Source organism: Acartia tonsa, chromosome 4 (genome assembly GCF_053477335.1).
Source record: "Acartia tonsa isolate MP-2025a chromosome 4, ASM5347733v1, whole genome shotgun sequence".
Classification (NCBI taxonomy): domain Eukaryota; kingdom Metazoa; phylum Arthropoda; class Copepoda; order Calanoida; family Acartiidae; genus Acartia; species Acartia tonsa.
This window is the reverse complement of record NC_137263.1, coordinates 54,733,745-54,758,707: the sequence shown is the minus strand read 5'-3', so window position 1 is coordinate 54,758,707 and position 24,963 is coordinate 54,733,745. Positions and strand designations below refer to the sequence as shown.

At 32.8% G+C, this 24,963-nt stretch overlaps 1 protein-coding gene across 1 annotated transcript in view; it reads left to right on the top strand.

Annotated features, from left to right (window-relative positions):
* The window catches only part of LOC145317810 (uncharacterized), a 177,948-nt gene that overhangs the window by 38,643 nt on the left and 114,342 nt on the right, over nt 1–24,963 (top strand). Inside the window, exon 2 of the mRNA XM_080159078.1 lies at nt 16,770–16,829. Within this exon, the coding sequence (XP_080015204.1) occupies nt 16,770–16,829 (60 nt within the window). The remainder of the gene's footprint in view (nt 1–16,769; nt 16,830–24,963) is intronic.

The following is a 24,963-nucleotide window of genomic DNA, read 5'->3' as shown; positions in this document are numbered from 1 at the left end:
AAGTTTTTACTATTACTATAATTTTAAAATAGTATGTATAACTTCAATTGAAATGTCGATGTTAAAAGAGTAAACAACCATTGCATTGGTACATTACAAAAACCATATCGGCCTTGATGATATTATTACAAAGATAGGGGATAAAGGAAACATACTAAAGGGTGTTTAAAAAAACCAATCGCTTCACTCTTTTCAATATAAACCCTACAGTTTTAGTCAAAAACTAACAAAAAATGACACAAATCATGTTCAAGCAATGACAATGAGAAAGCAATATTGAATTTTGATTTCTACTCACCTCTCCTGAGCACTACAGCTCGAGTCCTAGCCCTTGTGTAGAATTTTTCCTTACATGGAGATTAAAAATCAACAAATCGTTTTGAGTACTTAAAATCTTGTAGATAGACCCCATAATGTTTAGCATTTTGGATGGAGCATGTAAAGACCTTTCTATAGACATCTTAACCAGGTTTCTAACTCAATCCTAGCCAATTTGGCATTAAAAAGACGAACCCATCAAAGATTTAGACATGACGGGTCTCTCCAGTTCTTGATGTGTGATCTTTCTTTTTAATGCCAAAATGGCTAAGATAGTGTTAGAAACCTGATTAAGGTGCCTATAGAAAGATATTGACATGCCTCATCAAAAATTCTAAACATTATGGGGTCTATCTACAAGATTTTAAGTACTTAAGACAGTTTTTTCTTTTTTTTAAAAAGACAAAACTGTCTTAATGTGTAATAAAATATGCACTCTCCACGTAGAGAAAACTTTTCCACAAGGGCTAGGACTCGAGCTGTAGTGCTCAGGAGAGGTGGGTAGAAATCAAAATTCAATAGTATTATCTCATTGTCATTGCTTGGACATGATTTTGGTCATTTTTTGTTAGTTTTTGACCAAAACTGTAGGGTTTATATTGAAAAGAATAAAGCGATTGTTTTTTTTTAAACACCCTTTACCTTTTTTAGAGGGTCAAAACCGTAATCATAGATTATATTTCTGCTTCTATAAAACTGGATTCAACCTCCTGACTGTCCAATGGTGATAAATCCTTCCCTTCTGCTCAACAAGATAATCATTATTTATCAATGACAAAGAATGAGAAAGTTTTGTATGATACAGTTATGTGTAATTGATATGCTAATGCATGGCCTGCAGGGTTGCCAACATATAAAAATGTTCTTTTTTTATTTTGACACTTTGATAAAATTTAGACTTCTTTACATCATGACATCTAATTTATGTTGTTTTCCATTACCTTACTTGTTTTAAAATTTAACATTTTTGGATGCCATAAAAAGACCCTACTAGTTGCTGTTTTAATTACTGTTTTTCCATGAAATTTGTTTACAAAATATATATATAAAAAACTACTACCGTGCATTATTATGACTAGCAGCTACGCCCCCTACAGGCCTCTAGAAGCACTTGGGAGGAGGAGCTTTAATTTGACCTTTCCCTTTTCTTATTTTAGTTTTAAAAAGAAAAAATATATTGAAAAATTTTTTAAGGGGGAAGGGTGCATTTATTAGAGGTTATTTCTCTTGAGAGGGTGAACCATATCGGTTCGGTGGTTAGCGTGATCCTTCGACACACACACAAACAGACAGACAGACACGCACACAGTTACTTTATCACTGGAAATAGCAAGATTTCTAACAGTATTTAGTAACGATAAAAATATAGTAATTTTTTTGAAAACTTAGTTGAGATGGACAACTCACTCTAATCAACATTTAGTCACAAATCTAAAAAGAGACAGAATTATCTTCCACAGAGAAAACATAAATTATATTCTTTTCATAAAGTTTTTAAAAGCGAAGCTTTTCTATATTTAGGGTCGGTCCGTCCGTCCGTACGTCCGTCCGTCCGTCCGTCACGGATAGCTTTTTTCGTTAATTTAGACATGTTAGAATTGTCCTATCGATTTCAAATTTTGCATGGTGATTCCTTTAGTAGTTAGGTACGATTTAGTAAGCGTAGCAACTCTATAATCATTACCAAAATGTCCGTACGTCCATTTTAAACACGTTGATTTTTCTACTTTTTAAATAGCTTTTTTCGTTAATTTAAGCATGTTAGAATTGTCCTATCGATTTCAAATTTTGCATGGTGATTCCTGTAATAGTTAGGTACGAGTTAGAAAGCGTACCAACTCTATAATCATTACCAGAATGTCCGTACGTCCATTTTAAACATGTTGATTTTTTTACATTTTTAACAACAAATTTGTATGTGACCTAATTATCCGATTGGTCTGATTTTTGGTATACTGATTCCTGGGACAACAAAGTACAATATTATAAGCGAAGCAACTCTATAATAAAGTCCTAAAAATGTAAGTATATCCATAAACATTATCCTTTATCAAGCAGTTTTTCAACAAATTTACTTACAATTTTGCTTTGACTCTTATACATTCGCATTCTGATTATTCAGTTCTGACATTATACATTGACAAGTGTTAATGTCCGTTTGTCCTACCATTTCAGAGCTTCGCTTTTATGGATGTTGTCATCCTTGTTATCTAACATTCAACAATGCTGCAATTGTTTCTTCTGCCTTCTGTTTGCTTCGCCCTTACCCTCTATTGCCTGGTTCCTGAGGAGAGTAGGCAAACAGATATCTAATTTCATTTTAAAGTAAAAAAAGTTTTTTATACTTTCATAAATTATGCGTTGTTAAATCATTAAATTATTAAATTATTTAAACACATGGGTAATTAAGTTCTAGATGGTCAAATAATACATATTTTCCAGATGGCTTTAAAACTGATTAATATCCAGTGTATTAGTCTCGACTCTCAGCCATACTTATAAATCTTGTAAAGCATCAAATTACAGACAATTTTCCGGAAATATTTAAATAAAAATCATAGAAGTAATACCAGTTTTGTTACCCTTGGCCTTCGGGCCATCGGGCCTAACAAAACTGGTTTCAATCTTATAACTTTTCATTTTATTATTCGCGGAAACCTGTCTATAATACGATGTGATAAATAACTAATATGCCCTTCAATTGAGTTACACAACAAGTAAAAAACTTTACTTTATGATTTAATATACATATACTCCCAAAAAGAACAGACAAAAATAAATAAACAAACAAATATAAAAAAAGAAATATTGAAAAAAGTGGGTATATAGACACAGATACATATAGACGCTAAATAGGTAAATAAATATGAGAAAAGAGAGTAAAAAGCTCAAGTTTGTGATAGATGTATCACTTTCTCTCCAGGAATAAGGTATTATCAACAATCAAATTAACTATTTAAGCTTATTTCACCATTAAAACCTGTTCTTGGGAAGATACAACAAATAAAGCACAATATTTAGAAAATGCCGCTATTTTTTTTTATAATTCCTCGATGACGTAATAAAAATATTTGCCCCTGAACGACAGGTGAAAAATGCAATTTGATAAACGTTGCGTTATTTTGCCCCCTAAATCATTTTTCGATTTAATTTCCTTGTTGGTTATACCTTATTTCTGCTTTCTCTCCCTCTCCTACCTAATATAGATTATTAGGTTTCTCATATATAGATACTGATAGACACAAAACTACTTTCATACTTAGATGCCCAGCTAAAAGGGTGTGTAAGTTTTCTAGTAGCAAAGATACTCTAAAATTCACTTTGTATGTCCGTCAGTCCCTCGGTTAGTCCGTAACGCTTTGGGAAAAATGTGATTTTCTCGGCTGCTATTTTAGATGTAAGGCTAAAACTTCTTGTCAATATTCCCATCATTATTGATAATCAACTTTAAAACATCCATGGCGGTCGGGCCGTTTTTTCAAATTTCCTGCCCGTATATCTTTAGTGTTTCTCTTTTTTGTACTTCACTACTTATAGATGTTGTCATCTTTGTTTTCTCAATATCGTATTACAAAGTATGTCTGTCCATCCGTCTGTATGTCTGAAAAAAAAACAATTTCAAGGTTAGGATTATTTATCTCGAAGACAGCTTTCCACACGTATTAAAATGAAAAATTATAAGATTAAACCCATTTTATTATTATTCTTGGAAAATTGTCTTTAATACGATGCTATACATGACATTTCGGTATGCCTGAAAACCAATTCTAATTCGGTGGGTGTTATTTGGTTTCAAAGTTGTTGTTTTGTAGAGGGGTGAAATTAAATCCTTAGCTATTTCATTTTGATTAAGTTTGACAAAATTAAATAGACAAATGAGAATTTTCTCTGGAAGTTAAGGGATAATGGGCTGTTTATTATACAGTGTGTTTTTTTTTATGAGAACTTTTTTGAAAGCAATTTTACCCCACTTATAGTTATCAGAATTTAATAATTAATGGCTTATTTTCTTTGTTTTTTAATGCAATTAATAGAACAACAAAAAAAATTTCAGTTTTTATTTAAAAGTACAGTAAAATCTAAAATTCAAAACTTAGGTGTCAACATCTAAAAATGGAATCAGCGCATTTTTCTTATGCCTAAATCTTCTACCCTTTGCTAGAAAAAAATTGTATTTTCTGTAGTCGACTTTGGGGGGCCAGTACTCCCTTCCTGGTTAAGATTTGACATTTAAACTTTGATATGGTCTAGTACATGTCCTTAATAGTATCTGTAAACATTTTTAGCTCTATATCTTAACTTTGAAGTGTTTAGCAGCCATTCTTGCAAAAGGTTGAATATTTGAGCCTAAGAAAAATGCGCTAAAACCATTTTTAGATGTTGAAACCTAAGTTTTCATTTTTAGATTTTACTGTATTTTTTAAAAAAAAACTGAAATATTTTTTTGTTGTTCTATTAATTGCATTAAAAAACGAAGAAAATAAGCCATTAAATTCTCATAACTATAAGTGGGGTAAAATTGCTTCTCATAAAAAAACACACTGTAGTTTTATAATAATGTTTTCTTTATAGTTAGCTTGATAACTTTTATTGAATCTTTATTAATTTTGTGTATCATCATTGGGGATGTACATCTATTTATTGGCCATTGTCTTTTCCTTGTATTTTGAACTTTTTCACTAAGGGAAGATTAATTCACTTGTGATTGCCTATCCCCCCATGCATAGACGTCCAAGGGGGGGGGGGGGTAAAGGGGTGATTACCCCCCCCCCCCCCAAACGATTTTTTTATTTTAACCCCCCCCCCCGCGCGCATTTTAATACTAAATATTTAATAAAATTTAAATTACCCTCCCCCCAAAATTTTACCTGGGGGGGGGGGTAAACAAGATTTACCCCTGCCAACAAATTTTAGGGGGGGTAATTACCCCCCCCCCCCCCAAGCAAATCTTACCCCCGGGGTAAAATTTTTTTGGGGGGTAAAAAAAATTTGCGGTGCGCTTCGCGCGCCATTTCCCCCCCCCCCAAATCGAAATACCCCCCCCCCTTAAAAAATTTTTACCCCCCCAAAATAAAAAGCTTGGACGCCCCTGCCCCCGTGCTGCCTTTTATATTGTCCTTTACATTTAACGCGTGTTTATTTATTATGAGAATAAATCAAAATAAATAAAATTTTTTGGTATATTTAGATAAATTTTGCAAGCATGAAGCCTATTATTTTGATAAATTTGCCAAAGTTTGCAGATTATGACAAACACAGTCTCATGCGCATAGATTTGAAAAATGGGATTTAGACTTTTCTAGGAATTTTATTAAAATATTATTTGAATTTTTTACTTGAAGATTATGGTTAAAATTCCGTCTCTGTTTATATTTGATGGGAGAGTATTGTAAAATATGCACAATTTTCTGACTTTTAAGGTACATGAACAGTATCAAAGAATACATTATTTAATATCAGGGAGGGAGGGGGGGCGGGCTTAGGCTGTTTTTTACACTAGTCCCCTAAGTTTTCTGATAACATTTTCAACAAGTTTGGGGAATTTTATTGAATTTTGGTTAGTTTATTAAATTGAGTGTCCAGACGTTTCAACCGCTATTTCTAATCTACAGAAAGGATAATTTTGTAAATCATCATACATCAATTTATCGGTCAATGTCTTGTTTCTTTAGATCCCTGATCTAATATTCTTTTTAACCTTTTTTATTAATTGGAATGGATATTGTCGTTTTTTGCATAACCTTAACAGATCCTAGACGGTTAGAATTTTCTAGGAAGCTTTGTATTGGACCATTTAATTTCTTACAGGAAGTTAATTTTTTTAACAGAGTAAATGTTCATAAAACAGTTTTTAATTGAAACATAAATTTGATCATTTTTAAGACGAAGCCCATTTTGTTCCGAATTTGTATCACTTTTGAAAAGTGCGACTCCAGTTACGTCATATTTTTCTTTCCCGAAAAAGGGAAGGGGGGAAGAAAATCTCTTCAAAAGAGATGGGGAAAACCTTCTTTTCTCTCATCTCTTTTTTTCTCCCCCCCTTCCCTTTTTTTTCTTTCCCCCTTCCCTTTTTCGGGAAAGAAAAATATGACGTAACTGGAGTCGCACTTTTCAAAAGTGATACAAATTCGGAACAAAGTGGGCTTCGTCTTCTAACCACCGAATTTTATTATTCTTGCTCTTTTTAGAAAAAAAAACAATTTGTCCTAAAATTATTAAGGCATCGCCGAAAATGTTGAAAAAAGTTTTTATTTTGCATGATAAGAGGTGTGGTGCATAAGATCTGCATATTTTTCACACATCTTTTATCTAAAGTTCCAGTTGCAAAACTAAATTTTACATTTTTTGCTCACAATTTATTAAAATCAAAATTTCATACTAGAATGAAATATACAGCATACAAAAATACAACGCAGCCGCTGCGGCGTAAAACCGGTTTTAGTGTTTTTTTACGCATCTTTATATGTGCAAAAGTGATTGGAAGGGACTATTTAACTTTTATTTCCCACTTTAGAATTAACAAAATGAATATAAATAATGTGAATCTTTTAAGTACTCGAACGAAATGGGAAACTAATTTTCTAATATGGCTTCAAAACTCATTAATATCTGCTGGATTGGAACCTTTCTCAGTCATCTGAAAAATCATGTATTGGTTCGTTTTCCATAAATATTTTTTTAAAATCATAAAATCAAACAGTTTTGTTAGCCAGATCCTTCAGCCCCTTAGGAATAACAAACCTGTTTTTAATCTTATATTTTTTATTTTAATATACGAGGAAAGCTAACTCAAATATGGTGTGATAAATATTATTTCATAGTTGGCAACTTAACAACACGATATGCCATGTTAATCATCTTTTTTTTGTAAACAAACATACTGAAAAAAGAGTTTTGTCTACTCGGACTAATTAAAAGTAAAAAATTTAGCGGTGCATTCTGAGCATTTTGGTTGCTTGACAATCGTAGTTACTTTCCTTAAGGTCTTACTTTATTCATAATCATTTTGACACTTTGCTTACTTTTTATTCTTTTTCGTGCAAAAATCTGTTCATAACATGGATTTCCACGTCATAAAATTAAAGTTAAAAGCACTTGATGCTAAATGCAAATCCAGAAATGCAAAACAGATTCTGTATTAAGTTGCTAGAAAAAAATGTTGCAAAATTATGATCAAGTAATACATTCAATCTAAGTCTTTTTTCTCACTTATATGCAATTGCATAAAGAAAATTGACTTCACTACTTGAATACAAATTTTTATATCTTCCTTACAATTGCCAAAGGATTTCTGAAAAAGTAAAGCGATGTAAATATAAGAAAATATATAATAGTTATTTCTCGCATCGTATTATAGACAGCTTTTTAGCGGATATAGAATGTACAATTTTAAAAACCAGTGTACATTTTTATGTTTAAAGAAAACTGGATTTAACACTATGCTAGACATATTTTTTTGTATGAATGAGAACCGGTTCTAATCCCCCGGATATTAATACTGGAAAATATAAAACAATTTTAAAAATTTAATCTAATTGTTGATATGCAGTAATTAACCATTATTTTTCTACTTATTTAGAGGGGCACATGGTTGTTTGTTTGTCTGTATCTTGTTCTTATTCTTAACAGGGATTCTTTAGAATGGTCCAAGAACTTCCTCAAAAATAAAACAATATTAAAAATAGATATAAAAATAGTCATTCCTGGGACGATTTTTTGGCTAGGGGCGCACAGAAGCTAGTGAAAGTGAGAAATCTTCCAATTTAAAAAAAAACTTTTTTATATTATTTACTTTGTGCAACAATCCCCATGGAGTAAGAAACAGCATTGATTTCCAAACTAAATCAAAGCCATTGAATTTCCCCACTGTTCACTGGATAATTTCATTGGGGAGTTCTGTTAATGGATATAGAATATACGTGGATATTATGACAGAGGAAAAAATGTCGTAAATTTAAATTGCTAACTCATTTATTGGTCAGTTAGTTCAACCAGTAGGGGATAAGGGGTGGATTGGGCGGTATCGTTATTTTAGCCCGCTGCAAGTTTCAATATATCAGAGAACATGAAAACCTGGTGTAAGATCCAAGTAATAATATATCCATTGTTCTATTTAGCTCCTTACTAACAAGGACAATTATGTGAATGGGAAGAAAAATAAAGACTTATAAGTCTATGAAAACTTTGCAATTATAGAAGTACTTTTTAACTTTTGCTTAAATATTCCTCATGCTATTGAGAATCTACACACAAAAAAAGGATGCTAATCTCACAGTGCATCTTGTTATGACTTTTTGGATCTACTGCAGTTCACGGTAAAATATTGCTGGTAACGAATATTGCCAAAAATATATGAATTTTAAAGGCTGCTAGCTGTCAAACGGCTGAACGTACAGATCATACCCGCACACTATTTTAAGCGGTATAAGAAGGCCTATAAATAATCTGAAAAAGCCAAGATCCAATGATGCACAGGGAATGCTTCACTGAAGAAAAAACGCGTAAAATAGGTCTTTTTTGCGCATTTCTCTGCACTGCGAGATAATTATGCATTATTGATTTATGGCTATTCCAGATTATTTGTAGGCCTTCTTATGCTGCTTAAAACAGTGTGCGGGCATGATCTGTACGTTCAGCCGTTTGGCAGCTAGCAGCCTTTAAAATTCATAGATTATTGGCAATTTTTGTTACCAGCAATATTTCACCGTGAACTGCAGTGGATCCGAATTTTTTTTTATTAACCAGCACTTACACTTTTGGATTGGCAGATAAACATTACATATAGAGTATTCAGTATATGTGTAAATGAAAAGTTGGTCTTATTTTAGTTTTATCTATTGTTACCTTGGATCTAAAGGGATAAGACAATGGCCGATAAATTGATGTAAATCCCCAATAATAATACACAAAATGACCCCTGCTGTAGATTAGAATAAGGTGTTGAAGCGTTTGACCACTCAACTTAATAACCAGCCCATTGTCCCCCCCTCTCTCTCTTTGTATTGTAACACTTGTGCAAAAAGACAGACCTCAATCAAATAAGAAAAACGTTTTGGCATTAATAATAAGTTTTAAAAAAGGGTATTAGATTAAGTTATAACTGGGAAGTAAATATTATTGATTTAATAATTATTATTGTATTATTAATCAAAGTATTTTCCAACTGCAGTGGATCTACAGGGGGAATTTTATTAAAAAATAATTTTTCTGTCAAATTATAATGCAATTTAATAATCTAAAAGATTAAAATAGTTTTTAGATTCCATGAATGGAATGATGATATTGCAAATCTATTGTAATAATAGTTTAAATTATATTTAAATGTAGAAATGCCTAAGAAGGTGCAAAACTATTAAGGGTTTAATTTAACTAAGGGAGGGGGTGCAGGAAGTTTAATTCTTTTTATCTCTAAAAGAAAACCACTTATACCTATCTAATCATAGAGATAAAAGCTTCTTAACTTCAATGATTTACGGAGTTAAAATTTTCGAGTCGCTTTGCGCATTCCAATTAATAATTATGACCTTGATTTAATTTTTAAGGTATTTATTGAAATGATTTATTTTTGAAAGCATGAACAACATATGAAAAGACAAATATTTCAAGTTTTTAATCTAGTTGTTTCAGCGCCAATCTTGGAGCCTTGACTTGCAAAATCTAATATTTTTACACAATATTTTATGCATTTTCCATTTTTAATATGCTCACATTATATCTTCAGATTAATTTTCTTTCCAATAGGTTACTGTGCAGCACATTAAGGATGACAACATCCATAAAAGCAAAGCTCTAAAATCAGAAGGATGGACAAACGAACAATAACTATTGTAGAGTGTCAGTACTGAAAAGTAGAACATTAAGTTTAAGTCTAAATACAATTGTACAGGTTATAGTAAAAGGAAATACTTTCGTTTTCACGATTTAATTAAAGAGATGTCTTGCTTATAATAGTGTACCTTGTTGTCCTAGGAATCAATATTATAAAAATCTGAAGAATAGGACATTTTTTTTGTAAAAAAAGTAAAACATCAGCACATTTAAATGGGCGTACGGACTTTCTGGTAACGATTATAGAGTTTCTCCGTTTCTTAAATCGTATCTGATTGTTATAGGAATCATCGCCCAAAGTTTTGAATTGATAGGACAATGATAACATGCCTAAATTAACGAAAAGAGCTAACCGTAACTGAAGTTTAAAAATACAAAAAAGGATAATCAATAAATATCAAAGTAGTTATAATTTATTAGTATTTGTATTTTTTACCTTTCTTATTTGTTCCCAATCGGCAAAGGTATCAAAACTTGCATTGTATTGTAGCTGCTTTATTATTATTGTATTTCTAAATTCATTTACTTATGACACAATGTTGGAAAGATCGTAAAAAATATGTCCTAGATTACCTTAGGATTTTAAAAAATCAAACAACATAAGTCCCTATTATAAAATTTTTCTATTTTTACTGCATTATATGTTACTGTTCTGTTAAGATTTATTATAAAATTAACCTTTATTTATGTAATACATTAACACATTAAGACGAAAATAATGATAATCTTTTAAAAGCTTTTTATTACAAATAAAAAGGTTATGGATCACGTCGAATATACAACAAAAACCTTTTGGACTATGGTCGATGATCTTTTTTAATAACAACTTTATTGCCTGGCAGCAGTCAAACCGCTGAATGAACATCTATTTCTGAAGACATAATGCACATAATGCGCGAATAATTTGCTCCAATATGTGGGTTTACATTTTTAGCGCGGATATTTTTATCTTTTTTTAACACATAATCAAGATAATGCTTCCTGCATATTTCCACCTTGATCCTAGTTTTAATATTTGTGGGTCATTAAACGTGCCTCATTACATAATTCTGCCCATTAATTGTAAAAAGAATTAATTACTTAGGTAAAACTGGCTGGTTTAACATTGTGGAACATTTAGCCCCCTCCCCCCCCTAGCCCCTCGGATTTTGTTGTGTTATTGGGTCGATAATACCTTTTTTAATGCCTAACCCCAGTGGGTTAGGACCTTGTGAGGCTTCCCGTAGCTTATTAAAACTAACCTAATCAAAGAAAATCAATTGTGTTAATTACAGACCATCCAAACCCCTGGGAGTAGGGTGGGGGTGAATTAAATGCTCCACTGGGAAGGATAATGCTATAAAATGATATATAACACATAGAACTTGCAGTTATGTTATCTTGGATAATAAATCAACATTACAATTTCATAATTACAATCAGAAGAGAAAAAAAATACTTAACGTATCTTCATACTTTCTCTCTCTTTTTTTCTATCTCTCTCTCTCTCTCTTTCTTTCTCTCTCTCTCTCTCTCTCTCTCTCTCTCTCTCTCTCTCTCTCCAATATTCAAATTTTCTGCACTTCTTATGGATGTTGTTATTCTATTTTTTTTTATTAATCTCATAATAGAATACACATTTTTCATTTTTCATATCTTGTTATTGTTGCGCTAATACTTGTGGTTGAGCCACTATGGTAAAAAAATAGCACAAAACAGGCCTAAAACCATAACAGAACAATAAAAAAAGAACTCAATCAGTTCAGAAGTTATTGAAATATTAAGCTTCAAACAAAAAAAACCTTACTACTTTATAAAATAGAATTTACAGAATTTTCTTTTCTAATAATCCTTTTCTAAAGCTAGTAAAAAAAACTTAATGTTCATAATCTTTATTTCTAGGTTAAACCAATAAAAAGGTTACTTAATGGTGAAAATATCAATTTTTGATAGAGATAAATGAGATTTTCTGTTGGAACAGTAGAGGACTCAGAAAAATATTTTATTTATTAAGTCACTCTATGGCAGGGATTTTAAGGGATAAGGTAATGGCCGATAAAGTGATGTACATCCCCAATTATGTTACTCAGAATTACCCTTTATGTAAATCAAAATTAGTGGTTAAAAAGTTTGAACACTCAACTTAAATAGCCAATCAACCAAAATTCAATTAAGTCCCCAAATTGTGAAGCCAACGAATAAGAAAACGTTATTATTACTTTTCGGACTAGTGTAATAATCAGCCCATTGACCCCTCTCTCCCTGACTCTCTGGTCTCAAGTTATAAGACAATGAACAATAAATTGATTTACACACCATGTTATGGTGAACACAATGACCACTACTCTGGATTAGAAATGAATGGTGGGAAAATTTGGACACTGCTAGTTTGGGTCAACTTATCTAAGTTACGTTAAAAATACCCAAAGTTTTAAACCCTATGAATGAAAGAAGGTTCTATGCATCAAAGCCACAAACTATTCTTTATTTAATTTCCTAAAAATATTCTAGTCTTAAATAAATTGTAATTTTTTCTCAATATTCTGTAAAATTGAGTGCAAGCTTCAAGTCAAATACGCTTATTAAGTCAAACTGCACTTAATTTTTGTCAAACTCATAGTATAATTAAATCCATAATTAAGAACAGTTTGACATAATAAAAGTATTTGATCGGAAACTAGAACCCAAATTTACAAAATATTACGAAAAAATGTCGCTCTTATTCAAGAGAGGAGAAATATTTTGATCCTCTCAACTGTTATTTGCATCAATGTTTTGTCCATCTGTGGATAATCTAAATCAAATTACAATCATTAATCCGCCCTCAAGAGAGGGTTCTACAAAAACAAGATACCAGAGACGTGCACAGGAGTGGACAGAGACGTGCACAGGAGTGGACAGAGACGTGCACAGGAGTGGACAGAGACGTGCACAGGAGTGGACAGAGACGTGCACAGGAGTGGACAGAGACGTGCACAGGAGTGGACAGAGACGTGCACAGGAGTGGACAGAGACGTGCACAGGAGTGGACAGAGACGTGCACAGGAGTGGACATAGACGTGCACAGGAGTGGACAGAGACGTGCACAGGAGTGGACAGAGACGTGCACAGGAGTGGACAGATTAAACATATCATTTGTCTTCAGTTGTATCAAAAGTGAAATATTATATAGGATACTTAAACTTAATTTCCAGTATGGCTTCGAAACCGATTGATATCCACTGGATTAGAACTAAAAATAATGTTTAGCATCGTATTACAAACACATTTTCCCATGAATATTAGAATAATAATCATAAAATTTATATTTGTCTGTCTGACTATGTGTTTGTAGGGAAAGATTTCGCTAACTGTTGGACCAAAATGACTCTTCTTTACAGTGCTGTGAAGCTTCATTTAGGTTTTAGATAGTTTTTTTAATGACCTTCTACATCACATAAGAATTTTTCTTCTTGACTAAAATTTGGGAGTTAATCTTCCAATTTTCCTCTTGGAAGTGCCTCTAGAGGCATATCTGCTATTTAATAGTATTGTTGAAATAAAGAAAAAAATGTCCTTTTATATATATACTAGCGGCTTCGCCCCTAGCCTCTAGGGGCTTTGCCCCAAGAGGTGATAAAAAAATTAAGGCGAAATTCGTTAAAGGACCAAGGAAATCTTTAAAAAAAAAAAGAAAAAAAAAATGGGAGGGGGGAATTTTTTGTTTTTGGGGGGTTGGGGGTGTCCCACCCCCCAAGAAAATAGCTTAAAACCACCACAGGACCAATAGGTATATACCCTGAAAAGTAGAATCCGATCGGTTTAGTGGTTTCCGAGATCTTAAGGGACAGACAGACAGACAGACGGACAGAATGACAGACAGACATCGTTCTACTTTGTATTATAGATTTGTAGAATGATTGAAAATAGTAAGTAAGAGAAAGATTTCCAATAAATGATTTGTGCAAACATCTGTATACATATTTCTCTGGCATTCAAGCACATTCGCAATTTTTTTCATTTTTTCAAACATTGGTATTTCTAAGTATATACTATGTTAGGTTATCCTAAATCCTAGTTATACCTTTGTTGACCAAGCAAGAGGTCTTCTAACCTTACGGGGTTCTCCCAACCCTTGGTTAGCCTAACCTTTACTAATAGAAGAATTACTTTTTTTTAACTCAAAAAAAAGGGTATCATAACAATTAATGATTTAAGGTCCTCCCAAAAATTAAATATGGTGGTAGTTTTTCGTTTGATTGTGTTTTACTTTAGGTCAGGTTAGGTTTGTTTGAGTTATTTCACCTCAAGTATAGGTCATTCAGGGTTAGGCATAAAGTAAAAAAACTGCCCTGCGATGATTTAGTTTAAAAATAAGGGTTGGGGGGGGGGGGGGGGTTGTATTCGCTGGTTACTTTAGCCGATGAATATTCCTATTTCATTACTTATTTGAATTTAGTCCAGCTATCATATTAGCAACAAAGCAATCTTTATGGATGCTATTCCAATATTATTTTAGTGGGCTTGATTGAACACCCATTTCAATTGATCTTGATGGTTTACACCAAAACCATTACACTTTTTATTTTCGTCCTAAATTGTTTTACTAAGTGTTTACCATTCATCAATGTTACACAGTTGTCCAGAGCTGGATCTTTCAATCATAAAGTGCTGCCACTGTCGATGCCACTGCCACTGCTAGTACTGTCAATAAACGTGGATCTTTAAATCAAAATGGCAGTGTTTCCCGGCTCACCACTGCCTTTTTGATTTAAAGATCGTTATTAAGTGAGCCGCTTTCAAAATCAGCTAACTAGAGGCATCGGCAGTTGCATCGCTGTTATTTAAAGATTCAGCTCTGGAGATTTAATTTACTTTAAATTCCAATTCAAAAGTATTTGCTTTGTCATTCAGAACCATAGATTAAACATACAATTACAACATCAAACCATTTTTTCAAAAAGGCATTATCATTAAAAAAATTTTAAAGGCAAAAGTCTGTTATATAAAAATGTACATTTGGTAATGCTTGTTGGTTGAAAAAGAATGTTTAATATACAAGTTTTATATTTTAAAGACAGCAAAAGATATATTTGTAAGTATTTTTCCTTTTTTCAATGTAAAGCTCTTTTGAACAAAAATTTTGGATCAAGTTCAGTTCCCGTTGAAATGTTCCTGGTAACGATTATCTCCAAAAATCTATGAACTTAAAAAGGCTTTTTACACAAATGCACAAAAAAAGACTTTTTAAGCGTTTTTTCATCAGTGAAGCTTTCCCTGTGCATCATTTTGGCTATTCCAGATTATTTATAGGCCTTCTTATGCCGCTGAACATAGTGTGCGGGCATGCAATGTACTTTTAGCCGTTTGGCAGCTGGCAGCCTTTAAAGTTCATATATTTATAAAGATAATCGTTACCAGGAACATTTTACCGTTAACTGCACTAGGTCCAAAATTTTAATGCAAAACATTATTTTGAAAAAAAACATTTATATAGTTTGATTTATGATGTTCTATGTTTAATTTTCTTTGGTTTCCCCCCTCTTATTTATCATAATACATCAAATAGAATAAAAGCAAGGCTTGCTGGAAATTCAAGTTGTTCTACAATCGGACACGGCGGGTGACCACCCCCACTCCCATAACTGTTTGTTTGCCTTTTATTGTTTAACTCGAGATATATTATAGAAGTGGAAATAAATATTTAAACATATATATTTTTATTCATTTAGTTTTGATCACATTTGGCTTTACACAATTTCTTTTTAAATAAAATTCATAGACTTTTGATATTTTTTTATTTTTTTTTATTTGAAGTTTACTACTTAGGATAAGGAAGAAAGGTAGCTAGATGACGTTGGACTGATAAGTATAATTGTACCAAAGTTTTATCAACACGTTATGTCATTCGTTGCCTTAAAAACTTAGAGACTTTTGATAAAAACAACTAGGATGTCTAACTTTTATACCAATCTATAATACAAAGTAGCTTGATGTCTGTCTGTCCGTCCGTCTGAAGCTTAAGATCTCGGTAACCACTGAACTGATCGGATTCTACTCTTCAGGGAATATACCTACTGGTCCCTTGGTGGTTTTAGGCTATTTTCTTGGGGATGGGACACCCCCAACCCCCCAAAAAAACAAAAATTTCCACACCATTTTTTTTGCAGAACATTTCCTTGGTCCTTTTTTTGCTGAAGATTTCCCTGGTCCTTTTACGAATTTTGCCTTAATTTTTTTTATCACCTCTTGGGGCAAATCCCCTAGAGGCTAGGGGCGACGCCGCTAGTAACTTTATAACTTATTCATTTCCATAAAGCTTTGCTATACCTTAATTGTCATTTAAAACTTCTCGTTGCTGCGCTACTGATGTACACAACTATCCTATTGTCGTTTGCAGTGTTTTATCAAGGAGGGAGGGAGGGGACAATGGGACATTGGGCTATTTATTACACTAGGCCCTGAAGTTTTATAATAACATTTTATAATATCAATTAATTTGTTGTCTTAAATTTTGATTAGTTGGTTCATTAAGTTGAGTGTTCAATCGTTTCAACCAATAATTTTAACATGCAGAGGGTTTGTTTTGTATACCATAATTGGGGGATGAAATTCTTTTTTAATTCTTTGAAAAGCAAATAAAAGATATATTATTGATTTGCCAGGAGGAAGAAAGAGAATTACGAGAACCTCTGGCTAAACCTGATCTTACCAAGGATGTTAAGGTAAAGTAATTAGTTTTTTTTAGTAGCGAAGCTACTCTATAATTCGAAATTTCCGTCCGTCTGTCCGTCTGAGACAGAAAGGGGGAAACGTGATTTTCTCGGCTCTTATAAAAGATAGAGAGCTGAAATTATTAGGGATTAATTTTGTAAACATTCTTCATATTTTCACCAAGTTTAATTATGATTCATCAATTGGTTGAGGTGCTAGATCGAATCCTACATTTTTAAGTTTTCATGATTTTCTCAACTCCCATTCAAGATAGATGGCTGAAATTTTCAGGGATTAAATACTTTCATATTCTGCATACTTTTATTAAGTTTTATCAAGATTTGCTTATTTGTTGGGGTGCTAGTTTGACTTAGATTTTGAAGTTTTCATGATTTGCTTTACTCATATTCAAGACAGATGGCTGAAATTTTCAGGGATTATATAAGTTAACAATTTACATATCCCCACAAAGTTTCATTAAGATTTGCTTATTTGTTTAGGTGCTAGATCGATTCTTAGATTTTCAAGTTATAAATCTTACTAGGTTTCGTGATTTTTTGGTTTAATGTTTTTTTTTATGAAACTGCAACATAGTTAATTTTCGTCGGATATCCATCCATAATTTTTGTGCTTCCCTACTAATGGAGGTTTTCTTCCTTGTTTTAACATCCATAAAAGCGAAGCTCTGAAACGGTAGGACAAACAAACATTAACACTGTAGAGTGTCAGAATTGTAAGTAAATTTGTAGGTGAACTGTAAAATATGGAATACGGTTTTAGGGCATACTTACCTTTTTGGACATGATTATGGAGATGTTTTACTTATAACATTGTACGATGTTGTCCTAGGAATCAGTATTTAAAAAATCAGATGAATTAATGTATGTGTGTTCTTTTTAAAAATTCTTTGATATTTTTTAATGTGCCTAAAAGCCACAAAATGGTACCCTTTGTATTGTGTGAAATCATGAATTTAAAGAGAACTAGCTTGATTACTTTTTTAAAAGGTTTAAAAGTCAAATTGTTTAAAATGTTTATATTTTGAATTTTATATTTTACCAGCACCTTTTGAATATAAATACAGTTAGGGAGTTGAATCCATTTTTATAGAAGCAGAAATATAATCTATGATTATGGTTTGGACCCTCTAAAACTGTAATCTACCCTTCCACTTTCCCCTCTCTTGGTGAAGATATTTTCAACGCCGATACGATTTTTGAAATATAAGATTCCACTTTTGTCTCTCTTGTTGAAGATATCTTCACCAAGAGAGGCAAAAGTGGAATCTTAAATTTAAAAAATCGTATCGGCGTTGAAGATATCTTCACCAAGAGAGGGGAAAGTGGAATCTTACATTTCAAAAATCGTATCGGCGTTGAAGATATCTTCACCAAGAGAAGGGAAAGTAGAATCTTACATTTCAAAAATCTTATCGGCGTTGAAGATATCTTCACCAAGAGAGGGGAAAGTGGAAAGGTAGATTACAGTTTTAGAGGGTCCAAACCATAATCATAGATTATATTTCTGCTTCTATAAAAATGGATTCAACTCCCTAACTGTATAAAATCAAATAAAAAGTGAGGTAAATATATTGACACAACAAGGGAAATATTACAAATCATATTATGTTGTGTGAAGTGTATACATATATCAAATATGCATGCCATCACAGTTGTCTTCAGATATAAATAGGTTTTCAAGTATTTATTCAAAACCGATTAATATACGATGGATTAGATTCAGTTCTCAGATGTATTCAAAAAAAATTTTCCCACGAATATCAAAATAAGAATCATGAAATTAGTATTAGTGTTGTTAGCCTAGGACTTCATTTTTCATTTTAAAGTCCGCGGGAAGCTGCTTAGAATACGTTTTTTATTTTTTTCTAACCCCCCCAAAAAATGATTTATTAAAATGTTCTTTGGTGCACAAAAGTAAAAATTAACTTATTTAAAGCTGGAATTTAATAATTGCCATAATATTTTCTTTATTTTGTAATACCTAATTAATTTCACAATTTTTAACATAACTAAAACTACAAAAAATATCCCAAAGACGACCAAGGGGGAAGGGAGGTTAATCTGGCCCCATTTTTTTAAGGTAAAATTTTGACTCTTTACACGACAAAAACAATTAGTTTGCGCCAGTTCGACTCCCCCCCCCCCCCTCCCACCAAAAACAACCTCTTAGCCTATAAATGACATAGAGGTACACTAATAAACCTATAATTTGCTGAAGCTGACTGTGGCTTACACTTTCAGATTTTGTGCAAAATATGCCATTTTATTTTTGATGCTGGTGTTAACATTGATCCCTAGCACATGAACAGCTGTATGCTCGTGTCATTTCTGCAAATGTTTTAATAATTCCTCTGCTTGTTGGTTGCAGTGGTGTTGCCAGGGGGTGGCAGCAAATCCTATTATATAAAGTAGTAAGCGTTTTTTGTCTGTCCCGAAGGATCTCGCTAACCGCTGAACCTATACTGTTTTCCTTTACAGTGAAGCTTCTTAGAAATTCTGGGAAGGTTTTAAACTATTTTTGGGGAGGGTGACACCACCCCCCTCCCACCAAATATTATTTTTTACTCTTTTGAAACTCAAATTTAAAATAAATGATGTCGACTTTTCCCCCCCTCCAATCTTAAGTGCCCCTAGAGGCTTCTAGGGGGCGTATCCGCTAGCAATAAATAAGATAGTAAGAAAAATAATATGTGTCTATCTTGGTATCTGTACGTCAGCCGCCTGTAAGCCTCAGTGAAATCATCCTTTTACAATTTTAAAAATCAGCTGGAACTCTAAACTTCATTCATATGTAGCAATAACTCTTCCCCTGTCATAATATCCACATATGTTATACATCTATTGTCATAATAAGTTGAATAATGATCCACTACACTACAACACACCAGAGATCTAAAAGATAAGACATGAAATGAATAACACTATGGTTGAATAATGATCCACTACACTACAACACACCAGAGATCTAAAGGGATAAGACATGAAATGGATTACACTATGGTTGAATAATGATCCACTACAGTATACACCAGCAGAGATCTAAAGGGATAAGACATGAAATGGATTACACTATGGTTGAATAATGATCCACTACACTACAACACACCAGAGATCTAAAGGGATAAGACATGAAATGGATTACACTATGGTTGAATAATGATCCACTACGCTACAACACACCAGAGATCTAAAGGGATAAGACATGAAATGGATTACACTATGGTTGAATAATGATCCACTACACTACAACACACCAGAGATCTAAAGGGATAAGACATGAAATGGATTACACTATGGTTGAATAATGATCCACTACACTACAACACACCAGAGATCTAAAGGGATAAGACATGAAATGAATTACACTATGGTTGAATAATGATCCACTACACTACAACACACCAGAGATCTAAAGGGATAAGACATGAAATGGATTACACTATGGTTGAATAATGATCCACTACGCTACAACACACCAGAGATCTAAAGGGATAAGACATGAAATGGATTACACTATGGTTGAATAATGATCCACTACACTACAACACACCAGAGATCTAAAGGGATAAGACATGAAATGGATTACACTATGGTTGAATAATGATCCACTACACTACAACACACCAGAGATCTAAAGGGATAAGACATGAAATGAATTACACTATGGTTGAATAATGATCCACTACACTACAACACACCAGGGATCTAAAGGGGTAAGACATGAAATGAATTACACTATGGTTGAATAATGATCCACTACACTACAACATACTAGAGATCTAAAGGGATAAGACATGAAACTTTGGGGGCCAGTGCAATAAACAGCCCAATAACCCCCCCCCCCCTCCACCCTGATTTATATTGATGTATTTGTAGGTCTTTACGGACTTACGTACGGAATACTTTGGTTAAGGAGTATCTACGCTTCTCTATCGTGCAAATATTAAATTTGTAAGGAATATGTAAATATGCAATTTTTGAAATGTGCCATAAAAATAGTGCAACTCAACAGGTCAAGTGGGTAGGGAGGGAGTGAATATTTGGCTGTTTATTACACTAGTCCCCAAAGTTTTATAATATCGTTTTCTTATTCGTTGGCTTAACAATCCTTGCGACTTTTATTGAATTTTGATTAGTTGGTTCATTGAGAGACAAAACGTTTCAACAACTCATTGTAATTTACAAAAGGGGTAGTTTTGTGTATCATCATTGGGGATGTACATCAATTTATTAGCCATTGTCTAGCCTTCAAATTCCTGTTAAGTGGGTGATTCTAAACATACTTGTTAAACTTTATCATTTCTTAAGCACAAACAAAATTGTAAAAATAGTGTAAAAATATATTGTCACTGTGAACTTTTTTAGTTAATTTTGGCATGTTACAATTGTCCTATCGATTCAAAATTTGTTATGATGATTACTGTACCAATAAGGTATGATTTAGAAAGCATAGTAACTCTATAATTGTTACCAGAAAGTCCGTACGTTTATTTAAAACATGCTGATTTTGAAAAACTTTTTGCAACAAATTTATGTACAGTTCTGTTTAGACTTATAATTTAATGTTCTGCCTAATAAGTTCTGACACTACATAAGAGTTTTTGCTCGTTTGTCCTTTCTCCTGATTTTAGAGCTTCGCTTTTATGGATATTGTCATCCATGTTCGATTACTAATAAACTCAAACATTGACAAAATTAGAAAATTAGCGTGGCAAAACTTTTTGAAAAACACTTTTAAGTTTGGTGTGTGAAAGACAAACAATGTTTTGAAGACATACATCCTCTTAAGAGAGGAGAGAGACCCAACTAACTTTGTTACAATATTATTCACACTATTTAGTATAAACTTTCTAACTCAGAGAGGAACTAACTCCCAGGGAGGGAGAGGAAATTGGGGGTCGTCTATCAAATATAAGTCCCCAAACTTTTATAAAACTGTTTTCTTAACAACTTTGGGGACCTTAAATAGACTCTGATTGGTTTCAGTGTCTAAACGTTTCAACCACTAATCTCAATTTAATTTTAATCATCCTTGGAGATTTTAATCAATTTATTGTCTATTGTCTTATCCCTTTAGATCCCTGTACTAAACTCTTCAAAACTTTTGGATTAAATGGCCCTAGCTTACACATAAGATATCAACTTTAATTATATTTAACCAAATGTTTCTTTAAAGTCAAAGGAATTGATTTTTAATCCTGTAGACTAATGGATTTAAGATATACGTGGATATTAATACAGTAGACCTTATCTATTGGTCAGTTAGTTCATCCAGTAGAAGGGAAGGCCGGGGATGTGGTAAATGGAGTGGATTGGGGATATCATGTTATTTTAGCCAGCTGCAAGAACATGAAAATCTGGTGTAACACCCAAATAATAATATATTAATTTGTATACTAAAGTAGTAGACTGTATGTACAGTACAATGTATGTGTAAGATCGTAATTAATTTAAATCTGTAAAACCCTAGGTTATGTTTTTGTCTATTCCACATAAAGAAATTAACAGTACTAGGAACATAAAAATTATTTCCAGTATGGCTTCGAAACCGATTGATATTCGAAGGATTAGAACCGGTTGTCAGTCTTATTAAAAAATCATGTATTGCATCGTATCACACACAATTTTCTACAAACATTAAAATAAAAAGCATAAAATTAATAACAGTTTTGTTAGTCTCGAACTTAATTTTTATTTATCCTCGGTAAGCTGTCTATAATACGATGCGATTAATAGATTTTCCTTTTTGAATAAGAAATATTTTTTTCTGTTTTGAGCAGTATTTATGCATAAGTTGACGACCATGAATTGGAATGACAACTTACTTTGTGATTTGTAAACCAAGATTTCAGGACTCGGCAGCCGCGCGGAAGCCTCACAACGCCTCAAATTTAAAACCGTTTGGATTTTCTGAATTTTTTTGGGGGAAAGAGGGATTGCCAAATTTAGTTCAGGTTTAGACTTCCAGCTGGGTTCAAAAATTATAAAAAGTTAGTTACCTGAGGCTTACAGTCGGCTGGTACGCGGCTGCCGAGCCCTGCATGATGTAAGCTAGGGGAACTTGGCTTAAATGCAATTCTGTCAGATGTTCCAAGAAAGTGTTATTTTTTTTTCTTTCGATAGTTGAATATCTTGCAAACTAGTATTTTCCGGGCCTGCTTAGTTTTATTTTGGGCAATGAAAGGTAAATAATAGCAAAGCTACTCTGTAATTAACTTTGTCTCTCCATCCGTCAGTATGTCTGTAAGGCTATGGGATGATTTGATGACTCAGCTGCTATTTAAACTAGACCTTGGATTTTTTTGTCAACTATTCTATCATTATGGGGCATAATTGAGAATATAACATCCTTTGCAGTCCGACTTATTTAAAGCAGCTTTTTAACAGCTTTTATTTTATGCCTTTTTTGTATGTCCCTTGAAAAGTTGATCACTAATATCAAACTTAGTCTCAAAGTTAGGTATTACTAAACCTAACCTAAATGTCAGAAAAATCATACCTATTTGATAGAAAGGCATAAAAAAAAGGATAGAAACATTATTGATGGTTTGAGCTAATATCTTTAAATCGATATGTTGTTATTTGGATGTTGCACAAAGATTTTCATGTACTCGAATAAAGTGATGATATCAGGTGGCTAAAATAACCCCCTTTGCCCCTTACAATCCCCTCCTACTGGATGAACGAACTGACCAATAAATGAGGTCTATTTTAGGAACCTAAATTGACGACAAATTTTGTCCTGTCAATATATCCACGTATATTCTATATCCATTTATGACACACAGAAAACTGTCCCGAATTTGTATTAATTTTGAGGAACAAGACTCCAGTTACGTCATATTTTTCTTTCCCGAAAAAGGGAAGGGGGAAAGAAAAAAAAGGGAAGGGGGAAGAAAAAAGAGATGGTTTTCCCCATCTCTTTTGAAGAGTTTTTCTTCCCCCCTTCCCTTTTCGGGAAAGAAAAATATGACGTCACTGGAGTCTTGTTCCTCAAAATAATACAAATTCGGGACAGTTTTCTGTGTGTCTCCATTTATCTGTGAAAGTTTTCCTTTATTAATAAATCATGTGTAATTACATCTCCAATAATTATTAACAAAATTATACCTTCTGTACATAAAAATTAAGTATAACGATGTTAAAAAACTTTTAATTGGGTATTATGTATTTTCTTGTAAATATGCAACGCAGATATGATTTTATGCGTATGTGAAAGAGCACCATGTATATAATATATATGTTTATGCAAAGAAACAAATTAATGTTGACAAACAATTAGTAATGTGTAAATATATAGACCAGGAAAACAGGGTTGCCACAGTATAATAAACAATTAGTAATAAGTAAATATATAGTCCAGGAACACAGGGTTGCCACAATATATTAAACAATTACTAATAAGTAAATATATAGACCAGGAACACAGGGTTGCCACAGTATAATAAACAATTAGTAATCTATAATACAAAGTAGAACGATGTCTGTCTGTCCGTCTGTCTGTCCCGTAAGATCTCGGTAACCACTGAACCGATTGGATTCTACTCTTCAGGGTATATATTTATTGGTCCTGTGGTGGTTTTAAGCTATTTTCTTGGGGGGTGGGACACCCCCAACCCCCAAAAATCAAAAAAATCCTCCCCCCCCTATTTTTAAAAATTTTTTTGCTGAAGATTTCCTTGGTCCTTTAACGAATTTCACCTTAATTTTTTTATCACCTCTAGGGGCACAGCCCCTAGAGGCTAGGGGCGAAGCCGCTAGTTAGTAAATATATAGACAAGGAACACAGGGTTGCCACAGTATAATAAACATTTAGTAATTGGTAAATATATAGACCAGGAACACAGGGTTGCCACAGTATAATAAACAATTAGTAATAAGTAAATATATAGACCAGGAACACAGGGTTGCCACAGTATAATAAACAATTAGTAATAAGTAAATATATAGACCAGGAACACAGGTTTGACCACTACAAATTAATATATTTTTTGCAACATAAACAAGTTCTGGTAACCCTGTTTGTAAAAATATCTAGCAGTCAAAACAATCCAATCTGGAAAAGCTCAACAGTATTTATAGAATAAGAATAAAGAACACTCTCATCTTTTATCATAAATGTTGG